Source organism: Streptopelia decaocto (assembly GCF_964273445.1).
Source record: "Streptopelia decaocto genome assembly, chromosome: 22".
NCBI lineage: Eukaryota > Metazoa > Chordata > Aves > Columbiformes > Columbidae > Streptopelia > Streptopelia decaocto.
In genome coordinates, this window is record NC_138677.1 from 1,639,359 (window position 1) to 1,660,626 (window position 21,268).

At 47.6% G+C, this 21,268-nt stretch overlaps 3 protein-coding genes across 3 annotated transcripts in view; 2 read left to right on the plus strand and 1 right to left on the minus strand.

Moving 5' to 3' along the window:
• Positions 1 to 6,363: 6,363 nt before the first annotated feature.
• On the plus strand, positions 6,364 to 6,669 carry LOC309449210 (feather keratin Cos2-2; the record flags this gene model as incomplete). Its single annotated transcript, XM_082071175.1, has 1 exon — positions 6,364 to 6,669. One exon carries the CDS (start codon positions 6,364 to 6,366, stop codon positions 6,667 to 6,669), a length of 306 nt encoding a protein of 101 aa, XP_081927301.1.
• A 4,028-nt stretch (positions 6,670 to 10,697) lies between these two features.
• Positions 10,698 to 11,003, minus strand: LOC309449216 (feather keratin Cos1-1/Cos1-3/Cos2-1-like; the record flags this gene model as incomplete). The annotated part of the gene is made up of 1 exon (XM_082071181.1): positions 10,698 to 11,003. The coding sequence occupies one exon, from the start codon at positions 11,001 to 11,003 to the stop codon at positions 10,698 to 10,700; it is 306 nt and encodes a 101-aa protein (XP_081927307.1).
• Positions 11,004 to 17,264: 6,261 nt separating this feature from the next.
• Positions 17,265 to 21,268, plus strand: part of LOC309449213 (feather keratin Cos1-2) — a gene marked incomplete at its 3' end in the record, with an annotated part of 28,181 nt that continues 24,177 nt past the window's right edge. The window contains exon 1 of the mRNA XM_082071178.1: positions 17,265 to 17,332. The remainder of the gene's footprint in view (positions 17,333 to 21,268) is intronic.

Below are 21,268 nucleotides of genomic sequence, written 5' to 3' on the forward strand. Positions count from 1 at the left end.
CATACACATTGGCGTGATGGGTGGCTATGCATGTGTCTGCACATGGACTCCTTTTGAAGCATGTATACATACATCTGTGTGTTCACATGTATAAGTTGATCTTTGGGTGCATGCAAACTCATGTGTGTGTTTGTGCCCATGTGTGTGGGACAGTGTGTGTGCATGCCTGTGACTGTGCATACCTCTGTGTGCGTATAGGTGTGCGTGTGTGTGTGCCCACGAGGGGGTGTATGTATGCATCTTTTTGCATGAGTCTATGTGGGTGGATGTGCACTTCACTCACTTCGGATATCATGAATGATCTCATTATGACATCAAGGGGCAAACTGGGAATTTATTGAAACAGTGATCTGTCACAGGCATCCTACCAGCTTTCCTGGACTCTTTTGTCCTTCAGGGCTGCCTTACCAAGGCTCTGCCAAACAGCCTCCTAAACAGACCAAAGTCTGTCTTTTGGAAGTACGAGGTAGTAGTTCTGGTGACTGTTCTCCTTACTTCTCCAAGAATAGAAAACTCGATCATTTCATGATTTGTATGCCCAAGATGACCTCTGATCATCCGATTACCCATGAGTCCTCCTCTGTTTGCAACAACAGGTCCAGCGGGCGCCTTCCCTGGTTGGCTCACTGATGAACTGTGTCAGGAAGTTATCTTCCACACACTTCAGGAGCCTCCTAGACTGTTTCTTCTCTACTGTGTTGTATTTCCAGCAGATGTCTGGTAAGTTGAAGCCCCCCACAAGAAGAAGGACTAGCAAACATGAGAGTTGTCCCAGATGCCTGCAGAATGTTTCATCTGCCTCTTCATCCTGGTGTGAAACAGTCCTTGTTGGGGCCTGGAATCAGCAGCAGCAGCAGAGCATGAGCTTTGTAGGAACAGGTAAGGGAGAACTGAAGATACAGAAATGGTATTTCAATGCCTGTGCTGAGGACAATTCTCTGCTAAGTTGGTTCTGTTGTTGTTCAGCACTGTCCACTGTCCAGGTGTTCCTTGAGCCTTCTTTTCCTAAGGTACCATTCCTTCAGGCTCCCTTAGTGCCTCATGTCCTCAAGGCCCCTGACATGTCAATATCTTTTCTACATACCGAGGAGCCACACACTGACCACAGGACCACAGGCATGGTCTTGTGAGTGACAAACAGAGAAGGATCACTTCCTTGGGTCTGCTGGCTACACTTAAGCTAAGACATCTCAGAGTGCAGTACGTCTGCTGTACCATAAGGGCACACTGGTTACTCACCTTCAGCCACTGGCCACCAGCCATCCCCTGCCTTCCCAGGTTCCTACAGCACAGTTCAAGCTACGTGAAGAAACTGAAAGGTGCCTATGTCCAGAGGAAATGTTTGCTCATGACTCAGGCTCTTGGAGGGAGATCCCATGGTGAGCAGTCTCCCCCTTTCTTTGAGGACTGGGACAAAGGCAACAAGCAGCCAGCAATTTTCTCTCCTGACCTGAGGTAAGGTCTCAGCAAGGTGAGCCATTCATGGCATAAAGCTGTGCTAGAAGTCATACTGATGAGCACGTGAAGGACTCTTCCCTGCAGCTACAGAGTGCATCCAACTCTCCAACCCCAACTGTGGTCAAAGAAGCAAAGAAATGGTGAGTATGTTAAGTAAGCAGGTTATTTCATGCCATCTGCCTGCACTTCTACATGACTGCTCGAAGTCCAGAGCAGTGACATTGGATATAGTAGAGGATAAGGAAGAAGAAAGAAGTTATTGGACTAATGATTATAAATTATAAAAAAATCTAGAGACAAGAATGGGTGATGGGACAGCCTGACCCATGCAGTGATGAATCCTGGGTTCTCAAGAGTCGTGAGTAGGGTGCCCACAGCCCTACTATCATATTCTTTAAGAGAATCTACCATATCTTTAAGAGAAAGTGTGGTCCAAATGGCAATGAAGTCTGACAACCACATAAAACTAATTTTATTGAGGCACTGAGAAAGATAAGCAACAACTTGTCTATATGGTGACTCACTGATCACAAATAGCAAACGCATAAACAACGCAATGGATCTGGCAGACTGTCAGGGACACTGAATGTGCTGGTTGTCTGACAGCAACAGCAAATCATGCAAATATCTTTTGAATGTAAGAGTCCCACAACCCCTTGCCTCCATCAATGGTAGTGTGACTTGAGTCATACCTTACATGGATAAAGTGGGCAGCATCCCGCCTACCCTGCCAATGCTGGTTAAGTGCAGCGTGTCAGAAGGCACACTGTCAGAAAAATAGAATGGAATAGAAATTTTCATTTGGAAGGGACCTATAATGATCATCTAGTCCCACTGCCTGACCACTTCAGGGCTCAAGAAAAGTTAAAGCATGTTATTAATGGTGTCATCCAAATGACTCTTAAACACTGATAGGTATGAGGCATCAAACACCTCTAGGAAGCCTGTTTCAGTGTTTGACACTCTTTCAGAAAGAAATGCTTCATCATGTCGAGACTGAACCTATCCTGATACACCTTTGAACTGTTCCTATGTGTCCTACCCAGAGTGAAGAGATCAGCACCTCCCCCTTTACTTCTCCTCCTCAGGAATTTGTAGAGAGCAATTAAATCACCCCTCAGCCTCCTTTTCTTCAAACTAGACAAACCAAAGTCCTCAGATGGTCCTCATAGGACATTCCTTACAGCCCTTTCATCAGCTTTGTTGTCATCGTCTGAACACATTCAAATGTCTTAAAATCCTTCTTAAATTGCAAGGCCCAGAACTGCACACAGTATTCAAGGTGAGGCTACACAAAAAGTGGAATCATCACCTCTCTTGACTGGCTTGTTGTAGTGTGTTGATACAGCCCAGGGTGGGGTTTGCCATCTTGGACACCGGGGCTTACTGCTGCCTCCTACTGAGCTGCTGCCAACCAGCAATGCCAGATTCCTTTCTGAAGGGCTGCTCTTCAGCTACTCCTCTCCCAATCTATATTGTGTCTGGTACTAATCTGTCAGAGGTGCAGAATCCAGCATTTGGTCTCTTCAAATTCCATGTCATTAATGATTGTCAAATGATCCAACGTTATCTTGGAGCATGTCATCCTTCATACAGAGAAGCACCAGGGAGTCCTCTGCAGACAGTGCAGAGGAGAATCTCCCTGAATCCACCTGCAGTAGCACTATAAGGCAGGGGTGTCAAACTCATTTTCACCAGGGCCCACATCAACCTCGTGGTTGCCTTCAAAGGTCCAAATGTAATTTTAGAATTCAGCGTGCAGGCCTTGTGGTTGCCCCTTGGTTATGTGCATTATACTTCTTTATCATCAATACTGTCTCATAACACAAAAGACATACTGTTTTTTCTCCTTGAAACACAAACATGTATTTGCCTTCACAGCTATCATTACATCGCCTTCCTTCTGCATCAATGTTTCTCTTACTGGACATTTTGGGATTCAGATTGTTCCACCAGAGATGGTATGGTGTGCCACCTAAGTAAAAGACCAAGATGTCCTTTAGGACCAGGTTAAATAATAGTCAGGACCTCTCACACAGGCTCACCTTTCCTTCAACCCCCCTTCCCCATAAACAGCAGTGACGCTTTCTCCATCGCTTCTCCCCCTCTGTCTGTCCCAATAACATTCTCCTTATTCTCCCATCGGCAGTTCCTTGGACAGCAACATTATCCTTAATGCCATTCCCCTGCATGAACATTTTCCTCATTCTTCATAGTGGAATAAGGACAATGTTCCTTTGGGGGTGGACATGCATACTGATATTCTCCTTTTATCACCCCCCATGAGGAGCATTTGCCTTATTTCACACCTCCCCAGTAGAGACATTTACTTTATTTCACCATTACAAATCCCAGCAGGCACTTTCCTTCTTACCCCATTTGCTCAAGGCATCCCCTCTTAAAGGGGTATTCCCACCTCAGTCACATTCCCACCGGCAGTCACATTTCATTTGATGAATTAGCCAGATGCATGAACTTTAGCAAGTGGCCATGACTGTGGGACTATGCCTAACTACTGCTTGTGCCCCAGAGCTGTCCTGTTATTAAATGACATATTATTAAATGACATCAGCATGTCACTGTGCAAGCACGGCCATGACTGCTGGACCACAGGGATGGCCTTATCCATGGAAAACAATGTAGAATTATGGAGTGGGACCCTGGCTTCTGGTTACCAAATATCTTTTTACAGGTCCTTTTAAAAATAACATGTAGTTGATAAAGCTCATGTATCTGGCTAATTTATTAAAAAATTAAATGAGAGTTGAGAGTACGCCTTTAAGCACCTCCACCCTCCCCATAATTCTTGTCTGTCTTGTTTTTCAGTGCCCCAAGGCAGTTACTGGTGTCCCACTTCAGTCTCACCTGTTACTCTTCTTACACAGGCTCACCACTCTCCTGTAGCTACAACGGCAGCTCCTGCCCTTCTCCTGCTCCTGCAGCGCAACACCTGTCACGCACGCTGCACATGGGATGCTGGCAGGACCCTGGGGTTAAGGAGCTTGGCACTGCCACTGAGTAGAAACAAAGTGCCAGGCTGGATAAAACAAGGTGGAGGGCCGAATTTGGCCCATGAGTCATGTGTTTCACATCTGTGTCATAAAGGCTTTGGTACCTAGGGGACTGACAGCATATTAGAAGATGTAGGAATAAGACCTTCTGGTAGAGAAATCACATTTCAGCATTATGCTGTGTTCCATTTGAATGGGTGTTTCTGGTGGGAATTGCAGCACAGAGACCTGCGCTTGATCTGTGCAGTCAAAACCTCATTTTTATGCTGTAGGATTGTGTATCCAGCTATGCGTCACTTTATCAGCTCACTCATTCAGCTTAGTCCATCTCACTTTCTATAATCTAAAAAATGCTGATCCATGTATCTGTACAATCTTATGCCGCAGGATCATGTAAATCCTGATACTCAAATCTGGCAGCGCATACTGCTTTCCACAGTCTCTCACAAGGGTTTGAATCAATGAAGTTTTTTCTATATTACCTAATGACCTGTAGTAACAGTCAGTTTCTTGTTCACAAGGAGGAGACCTAATCTTTGTTACTTCTCATTCTGCTTGAGCTTCTTAACAAATATTTCTTGCATAATTCATGCCACACAACCTACCCATGTCTAGTGCTTGAACATTTCATCTCTTCTAGCATTGAACTATAATTCTTTCTGTGGCTTCAAGGACTTCATCCATTCCTACAGATGTACACCTCATTTTTTCAGAATGATAGAATCGTATAATGGTTTGGTTTGGAAAGGAACTTTAAAGATCACATTATCCAACCCCTCTCCCACAAGCAGTGATGTCTTTCATTGGATGAGTCATTCAAAGCCTCATCCAGCCTGACTTTATTTTTAAAATAATTCTGGAAGAGAAGGACTATATAGTCTCTCTTTCTTTCTTCCTTTAAACATCTATGTAAGCACAATACATCAAGAGGAACTTGCAGATATTAACAAACCAAACCAAACCAAACCAAACCAAACCAAACCAAACCAAACCAAACCAAGCAACAACAACAACAAAAAAGCAAACAAAAGTGTAGAGCCTTAGTGCTGTATTTATCTAAATGGGAACAATATCAGGTCAAAGCAGATGAAGCAAGTGTGCAGGACCGGGAGCAGCTGGGGCCTTTCCTGTCAACAAGATAATAAAAAAAAAGATTTCCCCAGCTGACATCACCTGCCTCCACTGGACCCCTCTGGTCTATCTTTTCTAGCAGAACTGATGCATCCTTGCCCCGGAAATCCTGGGACCTCTCATCCCAGCACTCAAAAGAAGCATCTGTGAGGGAATGGGCATGACATAATCAAGGAAATACACAGGCAGCATAGAGGGAAACAGCAGCACATGCCATGTCATTACCTGGGATGTTTCCGTTCATTAGGAGGAAAATTGTGGCTTACATAGTGACTGCCTAGGGCCCGAGGCCCTGTGAATATAATATAAAAGCCAGATCAACTTGTCGCTCTCTCAAACACTTCAGTCACCTCCTTCTGCTTGGGAACCAGGTGAGTTGGAACTCCCTTTTCTACTTCCCCTCCTCCTATAGGTCAGGGTCCAGCCATCAATAACAGTTGAGCTGATACCAGCTCCCTGGTCTTATGTTAGTCCTCTGAGATTGTGATTGTGGGACAGGGCTGAAGAGAGACAGACTGTTACAGAGAGATTCTGATGCTGGGCTGAGGTCTCTGTTTGACACAGGCCAGGCAAAAGGATCCCTGAGTTTGGCTTCTATCCAAGGGATCCTGTTGAGCTTTTGTTCCCCACAGCACAGCTGGCACCTCCCTAGCCAGCAGGTGCCTTGGCTTCCTTTTGGCTGGATTTCAGGTGGTTCCTAAGGTGTTCCTGTGCTTTCCTTCCTCCCTGAAATCTCTCCCAGGTGAACTACCAGCTCCACAACATGTCCTGCTGCAACCCGTGCCTGCCCTGCCAGCCCTGCGGTCCGACCCCACTGGCCAACAGCTGCAATGAGCCCTGTGTCAGGCAGTGCCAGAGCTCCAGTGTCATCATTGAGCCCTCTTCTATGGTGGTGATTCTTCCTGGCCCCATCCTCAGCTCCTTCCCACAGAACACCGCTGTGGGCTCCTCCACCTCTGCTGCTGTTGGCAGCATCCTCAGCTGTGAGGGAGTTCCCATCAACTCCGGGGGCTTTGACCTCTCCTGCATTACCAGCCGCTACTGTGGCAGCAGATGCCAACCCTGCTAAAGCTGCTGGCAATGTCCTTGGGCAAGAACCATCCAAGACCTTGGAACATGGTCCTTGAAAGCAGATAGAGCTTCACAGCATTGCATTCAGAGCTTTGAACTCTTGTTTCCTTCTTCGACTCATGTCTCTCTCTCTTGCTTTTGCTGATTCTGTCTCCCAAGGGCAGTGTGGCAGGGACCTGTTCTTGTCCCTCCGTCTGCAGGGCAGGCAGACTGACACTCTGCAGGAGTTTCACTGCAATCTTATGGCTGTCCATGGTGCTCCCTCTGAGCCACCTCCTTTTCTTCTTGAGTCTTATTAAACTTGTGCTGCATTCCAGTCTGGGTCTCTGAGTCCTCCTTTGTTCTGAGGCAACTCTTCCAGTCTGCTCAGGGAAAACGTGGAGGAAGGGGAGGGTTGGACTCCCTGCAGTGGATTGTTTTATGGCCTTGCCTTTGGAGTTGAAGAACACATTCATGGCTAATGCTACAGGCAATGGCCTTAAGTGAGTAAAGGGTTCCAGAGGGTGGCAGGAGTGGGGCTGGGAAACAGCAAGTCCTGGGGACAATCCACACTTTCATCTCTCTCATTCCTTCCTCTCCATTATCCGTCAACACACATGGGCACAGAGAGCGAGACAGAGGAACTTCATGCAGTCCTTCAGCATCTGGCAGGGCCCAGTTGCTCTCCAGACATGGGTCTGCATCTTGATCATAGAATACCAGGATAAAGGGGACCACAAGGATGACCTGGACCAACCTTTCTTTTCAAAAGCGCAGGCTAGCCAAGATGGTCCAGCACCCTGTTTAACTGCATGTTGTATGTGTCCAATGTTTCAGAATCCACCACTTCCCTGGGGAGATTAATCCAACATGTCCTTGTTCTCATCATGAATAATTTTGCTCTGGTGTTCAATCAGATACCTCCCAGGAGTGGTTTGTACCTATTGCCCCTCATCTTTTCCATGTGACTTCTGGCAAAAAGGGAGTCTCCATTTTCTGTCTAGGCTCCCATGAAATACTGGAGCATACTGCTGAGGTCTCCCCTATGCTTCTCCAAGCTGAACAACCCCAGTTCTCTCAGCCTTTCCTTATGCTGCAGATTCTTATTGCATTGATCATCTTTGTGAACCTTCTTTGGAACATTTCTAGTCTGTCCACATCTTTTTTTTGTATAGCAGTGACCAAAATTGAACACAATATTTAAGATCTGGCCTGACAAGCTCTGAGTAGAGTGTGATAATGACTTATTTGTTTCCACTGGTGATGCCCTTGTTAATGTAACCGGCATCTTGTTGGCCTTCTTTGCTGCAGCAGGACGTTGTTCACTCCTATGGAGCTGCTTGTCCAGCAGGACCTTTCCACAGAGCTGCTCCCCAGCCAGCTAGGTCCCAGCCTGTGCTGGGATTATGTTTTCCCATGGGCAGCACCTTACACTTGGCTGAGATGATTCCCCAGTTAGGATTGGTATGAGCCCACCTCAGGCCACATAATAGAGACCCCTCTTGCTGTGAACCCAACGATCGTAAGGGCCACCACAGCCCCAGGACAGCGCTGAGTGTTCAAAGGTGCATTTTCTGGCCATTATCCTGTCATGATTGCACAGAGGGTGACTGGGCAGATGGCTTGCATAACAGGGTCTTCCCTGCAGTACACTCCCTGGTCGTTGGAGAGCTGTCCTGCAAGAAACCCTGCACACCCCTGGGAACCCCATGGGCACACCAAAGTGCAGGGCTGTGCCCTCATGGTAGGACACCTGTCCCCCCACCAAGCTCTACAGTAAACAGCACCAGTCTTGGCAGTTATACTGAGAGGAAAAGTACTGGTCCTTAACCCAGGAAGGCAAGCATGGTGCCATGGACCCTCTCTGCCCTGGGGCCCAGATGCTCCTATATTGAGCATCTCCATGTACAAGAAAGCTGTCACCTACAAGAAGACCCAGGCAATCTATACAGTCTTCTAGGTACGTACATCTGCTAGTCTAGATGGAAGTCTCTTATAGACCTGCTGACACAGCTTTGGGGGTTCTCATTTCTCTTGACCATGACTGTTCTTCTAGAGAAGAAGACCAAAAGTTCCTGTCCCTCTTTGCTATTCCCTGCCTGCAGAGTATGTCTTTTACAGTGAAGAAGTCTTGGAAATCAAGAGGACAATAGCCATGCACTATCCTATTTTCTCTGCAAAAAAAAAAAAGTGAATCTCAAATGCAATAAACTCTTTTGGAATGAGGATTTTCTTTGTGATGACAATGGTGCAGTAGAGTGGATGGCATATTGTAACATCAGGATTGAAGGGTATCACTGGGAGGGACAGGGAATCATAGAATATTGAATAGTGGAAGTGACCTTAAATGATCACCTGGTCCAATCTTTCATGGGAAAGAGAGACAAGATGAGATTGGCTACCACCCTGTCCAATCACATCATGGAAACTTGTGGTGATGGGAACTCTACCACATTCCTGGGAGATCATTCCAGTGAAGGATTGGTCTTACTGTAGAAAAGGTATTTCTTTTTTCAAACTGAAAACTCCCGCAGTGACACTTGGACTCATTGGCGCTTGTCTTCTCCATGTGGCTCCTTTGAATGAGAGAGCTGCCATCCTCTTTGTCGATATTATTTAAGTACTAGAATATGTTGAGGAGGTCTGCCCAAGCCTTCTGTTCATCCAGCAGAAATAGACCTATCTCCTTCAGCCTTTCCTCAGAGAACAGGTTCTCCCTCCCTTTGGTCCAATTAGATGCATACACGAGAGTGGTGGTGGCTGTCAGATCAGGATCAGGGAAGGCTGAGTCAGGGGACTTGGATTCCAGCAGTGGCTTTCTTGATGCAGAAGGGCCAGTCAGCAGAAGTGGCAATAGTGTGAAGATGACCAGAATCCCAATGCCATTGCTACCAAGGCTTGCAGGAAAGGAGTTTTCTCTCTCATGGGAGTTTTCTCTCTCATGGGAGTGTTGCAATGAATCCTCTTTGAATCCTCCTCCAGGATTCAAAGATACATGGAGAAGATAATGGCACATGGGGCCATGTGCCCACCCTGGGAGGGATGGAAGGCCCAGGGGAACGACATCAATGACAGGTGTCTTCTTCTCCATTGCCATGGCCCAATACATGACCAGAAGGAATCCAGACAAGAGGGAAGGAGCAAAGCCATGGTGGGTTAAATCTACTATTTTAGTTGCTTTCAGAAGGACAAACCACCTTTGTTTCTGACTGAGAGAAACCACTTACCCCAGATAAGGGTCTGACCATGCCAGAGCTCAGGTGTGGAAATGGACCAGAGCAGAAAGGACCTGGCAGAGTTTTGACCAACATTCCTGCTCTGCTGGAACTCACCATTGCCATGGAATGGCTGATTCTCGTTCCTCATAATTGGATGTGTGAGAGTTCCTGGGTGCATTGGTTTCTTAATTGCCTCATTCTTAATTGTTTACTTTAAATGACCACAGTGCCTATCAGGTTTAATGTAGACCATGGTTGGAGATTACATCAGGTGTGACTGGGAAGAGCAGAAAATGTTGGGTAAAAAATGCCAATGTGTTCACCCAAGGGAGCAAAGCAAGTGTGAGACACCCACTATGTTGACTGTCCCTCACGACCAGCTCCACTCAATTTATTTATGAAAATATGAAATTGATTAATTGTGTTGCAAAGTGACAAAATCCACTGCAAGGAGTCCCACCCTCCCCTTTATCCACCTTTTTCCCTGAGAAGAATAGAAGAGTTGCCGAAGAGCAAAACAGGACTCGGAAGCCCAGGCTTGGATGCAGCAAAACTTTAATGAGTCTCAAGAAGGAAAGGAGGTTGCTCAGAGTGAGCACCACAGACAGCCCCAAGGATGTGGTGAAACTCCTGCAGGAAGGTATACCAACAGGTCACTACTAGGCTGGCCTTGGAGACAGAACCGGCAGAGGAAAGAGAGAGACACACAAGTGGAAGAAGGAAACAGTGGTTTGAAGCTCGGAATGCAATGCCATGAAGCTCTATCTCCTTTCAAGTACCATATTCCAAGGTCGTGGGAGGTTCTCGCCCAAAGTAGTTGCCAGCAGCTTTAGCAGGGTCGGCACCTGTTGCCACAGTAGCGGCTGGTAATGCAGGAGAGGTCAAAGCCCCCAGAGTTGATGGGAACTCCCTCACAGCTGAGGATGCTGCCAACAGCAGCTGAGGTGGAGGAGCCCACAACGGTGTTCTGAGGGAAGGAGCTGAGGATGGGGCCAGGCAAGGTCACCACCACGGGGGAAGGCTCAATGACAACGGTGGAGTTCTGGCACTGCCTGACACAGGGCTCATTGCAGCTGTTGGCCAGTGGGGTTGGGCCACAGGGCTGGCAGGGCAGGCACGGGTTGCAGCAGGACATGTCTCTGGGCCAGAGGTTCACCTGGGAGAGAGGGCAGGAGGAAATAGAGCATGAGGGGTTGCTCTTAAGAAACAGCACTGCACTAAAACACAGTGGGGCCAAAGCACTAAAGTACCAAAAGATGAGTGCTATTTTTCTGTGTACAATTCTGGGTATGGCGTTGAGAATTTGTCTTTTTCTTGGGAGGAGAGGGGTAGGTGCTTTGGCTCCTGGCCCAGCATACATTGCCCACCTCAAATCCCAGAAGCCACCTCCACTAAGTCCTAAACTCTCTCTGCAGAAGACCTTCTCTCCCCTTCCCTCTCCCATGGAAAAATGTTCCCATCCCAAGGTCAGAACACACCCTTTTTGGCTGAGACACACATTGAGGAAAGACACCTGATTCAGAAGCAGGAGAAGAGGCTTCACACTCACCTGATTCCCAAGGAGAAGAAAAGAGAGAAGTGGATGAGATAGCAGAGAGTTGGGCTGCCTTTTAAAGGAGTCCTGCACTGCGTCAGGCCCAGGAACCCTTAGTGGAAGTAATAATTTTCTGACAAATTCATGGTGAATGCAAAACATTCCAGCTAATGGTATGGACTGTGTCCTGGTTTCCTGCACTACCACCTTTCCATGTCCTCGTGTCTGCCACATATTTTCCTGTATGAAGGCTTCTTCTGTAAGTGCCGGGATTAGAGGCCTGAGGATTTCCCAGTTTGACACGTCACTATGCATTTCTTTTTAGTTCATGCCCATTCCATCACGGATGCTGCTTTAGAAGGCTGGATGAGAAATCCCGGGATTTCTGGGGCAAGGATGAATCATTGTGTTCAGAAGACAGGGGCTAAGAGCAGGAGGGTCAAGTGGAGGCAGGTGGTGTCAGCCTGGGGAACTCTGGTGGGTTCTTTTATACGATCTTACTGACAGCAAGGGGCCCAGCTGCTCCCAGCACTGCAATCCTTGACTTTTCCCCAAGGCCTTCTGTGACTGTGTGCAATGACCTCTCTCATTCTCTCCAGGCTCCCTCCACCAGTCATTCGCTGTCGTATTCCTGGGCAGGTGGGCTCCACTTCATATTTCCATCTCTCTTTCACTCTAAGCTGGCCACAGGAGGAAATTGCAATGTCTTTGGCCTTCTCCACTCTCTGGCAGTTTGTGGACCACTGAGACTCCTCGAGCAGTGCTGCCAGTGCACCTGCCCTGCTTAGGATGCCCCATCCCTGCTATGGAGGGGGTGTCCCCAGCAGCTCCTCTGTCAGATCCATTCCTATGTGGTCATCTGCAGTAGTGTGCCTGTTAGTGTGATCGTGTACCAGTCTGTGTGATTCTCTGCATGCACATCCATGTGCTTGCCTCTCCGTCTGTGCACACACCTGTGTACCTCTGGTGAGACTGTGTTTCTATTTGCCTGTACAATTCTTTGCGCGACTAGTGCCTCGTGCACATTTGCTTGTGCACATTTCTTTAAATCCTGGTGCATATGTGAGCATATTGGATATGTGTTAGTGCATGTGTGTGTGTACATAGTTGTGCCTGACCATTCCAAAGTCGCATTGGCGCCCCTCTGTGTCAGTGCCAGGCCTTACAACAGTCTCAGTCCCTCGTGTCAGAGAGCTCAGATATGGCCACAGCACTCTGGTCTAAGTGAGGAGAATGCCCAATCCTGGACTACTCATTTTATCTTGGCTCCAGGCAACTTCAAAGGGTTGACCTGTTTCCCAGGGTCTTTGTTCCTGACTCTTGTAAAAGCTTTGAGGTTACAGGATTCACCTGGATAAATGACTGACACTTATCCAGAGGCAGGAGCTATGGGAAAATGAATGAGAGCCTGGGGAGGCTGAGAGGTGGAAGATGGTGAACACGAGGCGTATAGTTAACAGAACCAGTCGAGAGCACCAACAATGCACAGGGCCAAGGATCCCAAGTGCTAGCAACACTAGATAAGCAGTGCCATAAGGTCTCTTTCCAAGCCTCTGATGAGACACTGACTCCAAACTGTTCTTACAAACTATCTGTCTGTGGCTGAGATGCAGGAGATGTAGCTTCTGGGACCTATGGCCTGGAGAAGGAGAGTGGAACTCAAGCATCAACTTCACCATACAGGGGAAGGCAACCACTGGCTCTCCTCTGAAGAGATTTGCACAGAATCAAATCATAGAATCACATAATGCTCGAAGTTGTAAGAGTCCTCTGTAGGTCATCTAGTCCAACCCACCTTCTTGAGCAAGTCCACCTATAGCAGATTGAGCAGGAATGTGTCCAGAAGGAAACTCTACAACCTCTCTGGGCAGTCTGTTCCTGTGCGCTGTAAAACCAGAATAAAATTTTTCTGCATGTTCAGATGGAGCTCTTTTGCCTCTGTCTTTGCCTGTTGCCTATCATCCTATCATTGGGCACCACTGAAAGGACTGGTACCATCATCTTGACATCCACTCTTAAGATACCTGTAAACATTGAAAAGATCGCCTCTCAGCCTTCTCTTCTCAAGTCTGAACTGACACAGCTCTCCCAGCTTCTCCTCTTAAGAAAGATGCTGTAGGCCCTGAACATCTTTGTAGCATGCAACTGGACTCCATCCAGTAATTCCTTGTCCTTCTTAAACCTGGGGACCAGAACTGGATGCTTTTCCTTACATGCAGGCATTCTGGCTCACACCACAGTGCCTTTCCTCTTCCCCAAATGATGGAGAGAAAAACTCTCCTCAGGATCCTCAGAGTGTTCTGGCAGGTGGTGCATCCCCTGCATAAGACACCTCTCAGTGGTAGACAGAAGAGGGCACCTCTGGACTAGCTGGGCTGGGAGTCCTGACTGTGCACTGCTCCACACATGCCTCCCATCAGGCAACTGTGGGGAAAAACCTATTCCCTTGTAGGATTTGGGGTCACTGAGAAACCCCAGTGAGTTGGGAACTCTGCAGTGAGTGGAAAGGGGCATGGGGGCTCTGTCTGCCTTGAAGAACCCTTCCCATCCCACTTGTGCAGCTGCTGATAAAAAGAAAAGCTTTTTCACTGTGGAGATGCACAAACATTGGAACGGGTTGGTCAAGAGAGGTTGTGGAGACTTAGCTGTGGAGATACTCCAATCCTGTCTTGATAGAGCTCTTAGGCAATGTGCTCTAGCTGACCCTACTCTAGCAGGGGCATTGGGTGAGGTCATCTGCAAAGGTGCCTTCCAACCTCAACAATTCCAAGATTCTGTGAAATGCAGAGCTCAAGGTGCAGCAGCAATACCAGGAAATTCAGGTTTCTCTCCGGGTCAAAACACAGGGGCCCTGAATTGAATTGCCCCCCATCACTGCAATGCTCTTCTGTCCAAATCCTCCCCAGGCCCATGCTGAAGTCCAGCAAAGCTCTTGCGCTCACCCCTTCAGGAGACACCGCTGCAACCCAGCCCTGTCCAGAATGTCTCTCCAGAGCTACTCTCACTTCTTAGCCAAGCACCCTTGATGGGGCAATCAGGGCACTGTGAGGCCCTGTCATAAAGCGGGAAATCAAAGGCAGCATAAAGAGAAACAGTAACACGTGCCATGACATTACGGGCGATGTTACGGGCGATGTTACCATTCATTAGGAGCATGCAAGACAATTGTAGCTTATGCAGTGTGTGCCTTTGAGCCCGAGGCCATGTGAAGACAAATGAAAAACCAGTTCAGCTGGTCACTCCCTCAAACAGTTCACTCACCTCCTTCACCTTAGGAACCAGATGAATGGGAACTCCCTTGTCTCCTTGCCCTCCTCTTATAGGAAGGGGTCCAGCCTTCAAGGACAACTCCATTGATACATTTCCCTTGGTCCCATGTTAGTGCTCTGAGACTGTGATTATGGGAGAGGGCAGAGGAGAGTTGGTTTCTCATGGAGAGGGATTGAGGCTGGGCTGAAGTGGCTTTGTGGCTACAGGCCATGCAGGAGGATTGCTGGCCTCAGGAAAATAAACCCTTGCTCCCCGCTGCACAGCATCTACCTCCCCTCCCATCAGTTGCCCAGGGTCTTTTTTGGTGGGGTTTCAGCCCTTCCCTTGCTGTATCTCTGCTCAGAAATATTCCCCTTGGCCTCTGAGAATGCCTTAGCATGGTGATCCCAACTTGTGCTGTGTCCATGGGAAGACCCCAGTGCTGCAGGAGACCCTGGCATGACAGCAGCATCATAAGCACTCGAGGCCATTCCTCTTGGTCTGGATGGAGGTGGTCTTGGGCAGGAGGCTCAGACACAGAAGATGGCTACGGGGATGTAAGGAGAGGATTGTAGGAGAAATTGCTTTGGCCAGAGAGGCTCATCTTGAGCTTCCCAGCATCTCCAGAAACAGGGGGCATGACATGCAAAGGGATTGCATGTCCCAGGTACACGAGCACAAATATCATTTGACATTATTGCCTATCAACCCCACAGCATGGCAAGAGCAGGAGAAAGAGACTGTTTCTGATAGCACAGATAGAAAGCAGAAATAAAGCACGGAAATGACAGATGCTCCTGGCACTTCTGACTACCATTAACTGTTGCAAATCCAAGAAGACCTTGGCTGGCTTCCAGGCACCCACCCACCTGGATACTCTCTCCTTCCTCTATGAGACAGGAGGTAAACATAAGCTGGAAACTGTCATGGATCCAGGTAAAGACAGGAGTATTACTCACCAGTGATCATTAGGGGCAAAATAGGCGTGGCTTGGAGAAGAATTATTTATATTATTAATAGTAAGACATCAAGCAGAATGGTGAAAATCATCCAAAATAGCCTTAAGAATTTCCCCACATTCCATAACTCTTTTTAAAAAATTCATTTCCCTACTTCATTGGAGACTTCTCTATATGATTTACTCTTAAACAAAACAGTGGGATGTAGGATAGGGGGTTACGGTCAATACACAACAGTCCTTTTCTGATCAAACTCAGACTTTGACTACCCTACATGTGAAAATCATCAGTGTTTGTGTCTTTCTATAATTCACATCTACCTGCATTTCCAGACACAGCTGATGGGCCCTCAGACTCAGGTTTTTTATTGTTGACCTTGAAGCCCTGGTGCTTGAAAAGCAAAGAAGTTTGACTGAAAAATGCTTGACTACTCCTATTGCACCCAGAGATTTTTGTCCTCCATCTCACAGCAGAGCTACACCTGGACCCCGGTCTAATACACATTGATCAGAGCTGTCAGCCACTGCATCAACTCAGCACCAGGATGGCCAGCTGCAGAAATACATATAACATTGTCATGGACATGAGGAACCTGTGTCCCACCCCAATCACCAGCAATACTACATCAGCGGGGTATCACCACAGGGACAATGTCCTGCACAGGTGGGCAGGGTTTCTTGGACTTTCTCCTTGTTTTTAAAGCAAGAAGAGGATGGTACAGGAGGCAGAGACTGCATTTCTGTTCTCTGAGCAGCTCTTTGCCAGGACTAAGGCACCACCATTCAGCTGCAGGTGGGCTGCTTTTGGCATGGGCAACCTGCTGCTCTAGGCTGCTCTTGGACACACCAGGGAAGTCCCCTGCTACAACATGCACGTGTCTTCATGATGAGGGTTACAGAGGTACAGAGGGACACAAGTGTGCTCGTGCAGGTCTGCATCGAACCATGCAACAATCTGTATGCTCACAGAAAGCCAGAAACCCATCAGCAAATGGGTAATTTGTTGAGAACATGTTGGGGACCACTGTGCTAGAGAAGGATTCAAGTTCCAAAGGGAAAACCAGGCCCCAAACAATCTCCTGGCATTTCCTGAGGACCTGCAGAGAGTGCAAGGAGAGGGCATGAGGCAAAGGAGCCCAGCAAAATCATCCTGAGAGCACTGTTGGTGTCATGATAGTATCAGACACTCCCAGCAGAGGCCCACCTGCATCCAGCAATGAACAACCATTAGAGAGGTGGAGGAAATAAGAGAAAAGGATATGGCATGTTGTCCCAAATGTCCGTCCTTGGCCACCGGATGGGAAACATTACAGCATTGCCCTTTTCCGGACAACTTTGCCACAAAGGAGCCCACAGTAATGACCCAACTGAAAATCACCTACTTGCACAGGATGCCACCAGCACTTGGCCTGAATATTCTGCCCACGCTGACGTCTGTCTACCCTGGCAATCCTCAGGCCTTTCATCCTGGCACTTACTGAAAAAGCCTTCATATGGGAAAGCACATGGCAGAAAACAGGAAATGAAAAGGCGACAGTGCATGAAATCAGGACACAGCCCATGCCATTAGCCAATGTGTTTTACATTCATCATGGGCTTGTCAGAAAATTATTGCTTCCACAAAGGCTGCCTGAGCCTGAGGCAGTGCAGGACTCCTATAAATGGCAGCCCAACTCTCTGCTCTCTCATCCACTTCTCTCGCTTCATTCTCCTTGGGAATCAGGTGAGTGTGAAGCCTCTTGTCCTCCTGCTTCAGGATCCGGTGTCTTTTTTCAAGGTGTGTCTCAGCTGATAGGGTCTGTCCTTGCCCTGGGGTGAGAGCTGTTTCTCATGGGAGAGGGAAGGGGAGAGAATGTCTTCTGCTGAGAGAGGCAGCGACTTAGTGGAGGTGGCTCCTGGGATTTGAGGTGGGCAGCGTATGCTGGTCCAGGAGGTGTCTTGTGTCCTCTGTGGTTGGTTGCAGTGCTGCTTTTCATGTGCACGTCATGCTCTGTTTCATCCTGTCCTCTCAGGTGAGCCTCTATCCCAGAGACATGTCCTGCTGCAACCCATGCGTGCCCTGCCAGCCCTGTGGCCCGACCCCACTGGCCAACAGCTGCAATGAGCCCTGTTGCAGGCAGTGCCAGAGCTCCACCATCGCCATCCAGCCCTCCTCGGTGATTGTGACCCTGCCCGGCCCCATCCTCAGCTCCTTCCCACAGAACACCGTTGTGGGCTCCTCCACCTCTGCTGCTGTTGGCAGCATCCTCAGCTGTGAGGGAGTTCCCATCAACTCTGGTGGCTTTGACCTCTCCTGCATTACCAGCCGCTACTGTGGCAGCAGATGCCGACCCTGCTAAAGCTGCCGGCAATGTCCTTGGGCAAGAACCTTCCAAGACCTTGGAACATGGTCCTTGAAAGGAAGAAGAGCTTCATGGCATTCCATTCAGAGCTCTGAACTCTTGTTTCCTTCTTTGACTCATGTCTCTCTCTCTTGCTTTTGCTGATTCTGTCTCCCAAGGGCAGTGTGGCAGGGACCTGTTCTTGTCCCTCCGTCTGCAGGGCAGGCAGACTGACACTGCAGGAGCTTCACTGCAATCTTATGGCTGTCCATGGTGCTCCCTCTGAGCCACCTCCTTTTCTTCTTGAGTCTCATTAAACTTGTGCTGCATCCCAGTCTGGGCCTCTGAGTCCTCCTTTGTTCTGAGGCAACTCTTCCAGTCTGCTCAGGGAAAAAGTGCAGGAAGAGGAGGGTTGGACTCCCTGCAGTGGATTGTTTTATGTCCTTGCCTTTGGAGTTGAAGAACACATTCATGGCTATGCTACAGGCAATGGCCTTAAGTGAGTAATGGGTTCCAAGGTGTGGCAGGTGTGGAGCTGGGAAACAGCAAGTCCTGGGGACAATCCACACTCTCATCTCTCTCATTCCCTCCCCTCCATTACCTGATCTAGTGTGCATGGTCAACACACGTGTGTGGAGGGGTCTTGATAGATAAAGACCTGTTGCTGAATTAGTCAGGCTCAAAGGAATCTCAAGGCCTCTTCGAGAAGCTGAGATCAGAGTCTGCTGTGAGAAAGAGGGGCGTTCCACAATCACCGGGGTCCTGGCGTGGCGTGAATCATCGGACGTATCATCAGTGAGACTCCAGAGCACGGACAGCCCACGATACTCATTTAGCGAATCCATGCTTGGAGTGTGGACGCGTGATTAGAATATAGTTACGTATATAAGGAGACTTGTTTCTGTAATAAATGGCTTAGCGTGATTCACATTGAATCGACTGGTTTTGCTGAGTCCTTATCTCGCTCTGACAAATGGTGACCCCGACGTGATACTCTGAACGGCGTACCACTGAAGTTGGGGAAAAGCCTAGAGCAGGCCCAGCCGGAGGCGGATCAGCTGGACTGAAAACCGGGCGGAGTGTACGGACGCTCCGCATTAATTGAAGAAGTCACCGTAAAAGGGTGAGCGGCTGGGAGCGGGAGGAGGGGAGAATGAAGTTATGGAGCAAAATATATCCTCGAGGAAGAAGTTATAGTTAAACTCCTCCTGCCTATTCTCTCTATGAGAGGACTTAAATAAGAAGAAAGTAACATATGTAGACTATTAATTCGGTACAGAATTAATGGCTACCCGGGAGAAAACGAGAAGGCTTATAAATGTTAACTTTGGGATGATAAAGGGCAGAAATTATGGAATAAGGTCAGCAATGGAGATGATAAAGAAACTAAATCATTAGTGACTACATAGAAGCTTAAAATTTCCACCTTAAAAGACTTTAAGGCCGAGCGGGCTACCGTTGCCAGAATTTTTCCAGCGTTGCAGCCTGATAACAAACCTAAAAATGACTGTGAAGTTTACCCGGATCGTGTTTTTTGACCCCCTCCCCACTCCATCCCCCGTCGTGCCGTCCCCCCGATGATAAAGCAGTCTGGGGCGGGGGGAGGAAAAATGCCGAGCGGGTGGCCTCCTGTACCGTCATCTAACCCTGGTGAGAACAGCAAGTCCAGAGGATTGGAGTCAGACAACTTGCTCAAAGAACCTGTGACAGATGAGAATGCTAAAGTCGTAAACAAGTGTACTATCAGTCCTTTTACCAATTTTACCAATCTGCTTTTACTGTCTTTCAACCCTCTAACTCCTACAAAAGAGCAGAAGGAGTCGCCGGATGAGAGCTGGGCAAAAGAACTCTGTGAAAGGTAACAGCTATAGATCATTTAGGACAGAACAATGCGGATTCTTTGAAAGGGGCAGGTATCCCACAACTCCTGGAAGAGACACTAACTGACACACCACAGCTACAGACACGATAAATTTCTGAAATCCTGAGGCAGTCAGCAGATCTTGCATATCAAGCTATGAGAGAGGTGTCTGAAACCAACAAAACAGCCAAATAATTTGCAACTGTTAATCAGGGTCCCAATGAGAATTACATGCAATTTATTGACTATCTTCAAGAGGCCATCAGTAAGCAGGTCGAAAACTTAGAAGCTAAGGAAGCATTGGTGTTTAAATTAGCAGTAGAGAATGCTAATGTTTGCTATCAACATGTTATTTGTGAGTTTTACAGTACATATTATGTGCTCCTGTGTATTGCCTCTCTGAAAATCAAGCAGCTTGTCAGGAATGTGAGTTAATTGTTTTCAAGCAGGCCTGTGCATTCCCCCCCCTTCCCCTCTCTCCCCCTCCCTCCCTCCCTATTCTCAAGGTTTTTACTTGCAAGATGGGGTCAGGAATAATTGTTTTCAGTTGTGTTCCTAAAAAATCAGTATTGGGAGGTGTTTTAAAACTTGGGAAAGCACTCGGAATTATAAGGAAGGAAGATCTTGTAAAACATTGTAATTAGTGGTGGTTGCGGCATAAGTTAAATGATTGGGAATAGTGTCTGGGGAATAGAATCTTAAAGTATAACACCTTGTTGCAATTAATGTTGTTTTTAGGGCGAGAAGAGTGGAGCAAAGTAAATCCCTACAAGAGATCATTAAATCATTTCAGACAGCTGAGAGAGAGTTAACTGATAACACACAGGTCACAGCAAACTTGTTAGAGTCTGCAAGATGCTTTCCTTATTAACCTGTTTTCTTTGTGGGTATCTGTTTAAGTACGTTGCAATTTTAGTAGGTCTGTGCTATATGGTATGATAAGTTCACAGTCTGTTAAATCATGAGACTCCGTTGACTCAAAATGTGCATTTTGTGATAATTCAGAAAATCATGAGTAATTTGGTTCTTTACTGCGTGAATGTGATCGTAAAATTTTGCGTGTAGTAGCTGTTATTTTTCTCTCCAGCATGCTACCTTTATTCCAGCATTCAGACTTGCGCAACTCTGTGACAGGCTGTCTCTCATGTCGGTGCACTAAATTTGGCTTTTTCGTATGCACATCAAGTAAAGAATCCAGGTTTTGGAATAACAGTTGTAGCGCACCAGATGAGACACTGAAAACAAAACAAAGCAAAAAATCTCAGTCCGGCGGGGGTGCCGATGGGCTCCGGCGCCACTGACCTGTTTTGTCAGGGAGACCCAGAGGTACCTCCACCTGGCTGAGCAGTGAGCGGCCCAAAGGTGCAATGCAAAAATTGAGATATTGTCTTAAATTAGTGTGACTGTGATCCATCTGCATATTTGAACTGGGTATTTGGTTTTCACATCTGAGCTCAGTATTTTAGTTTGCATATTC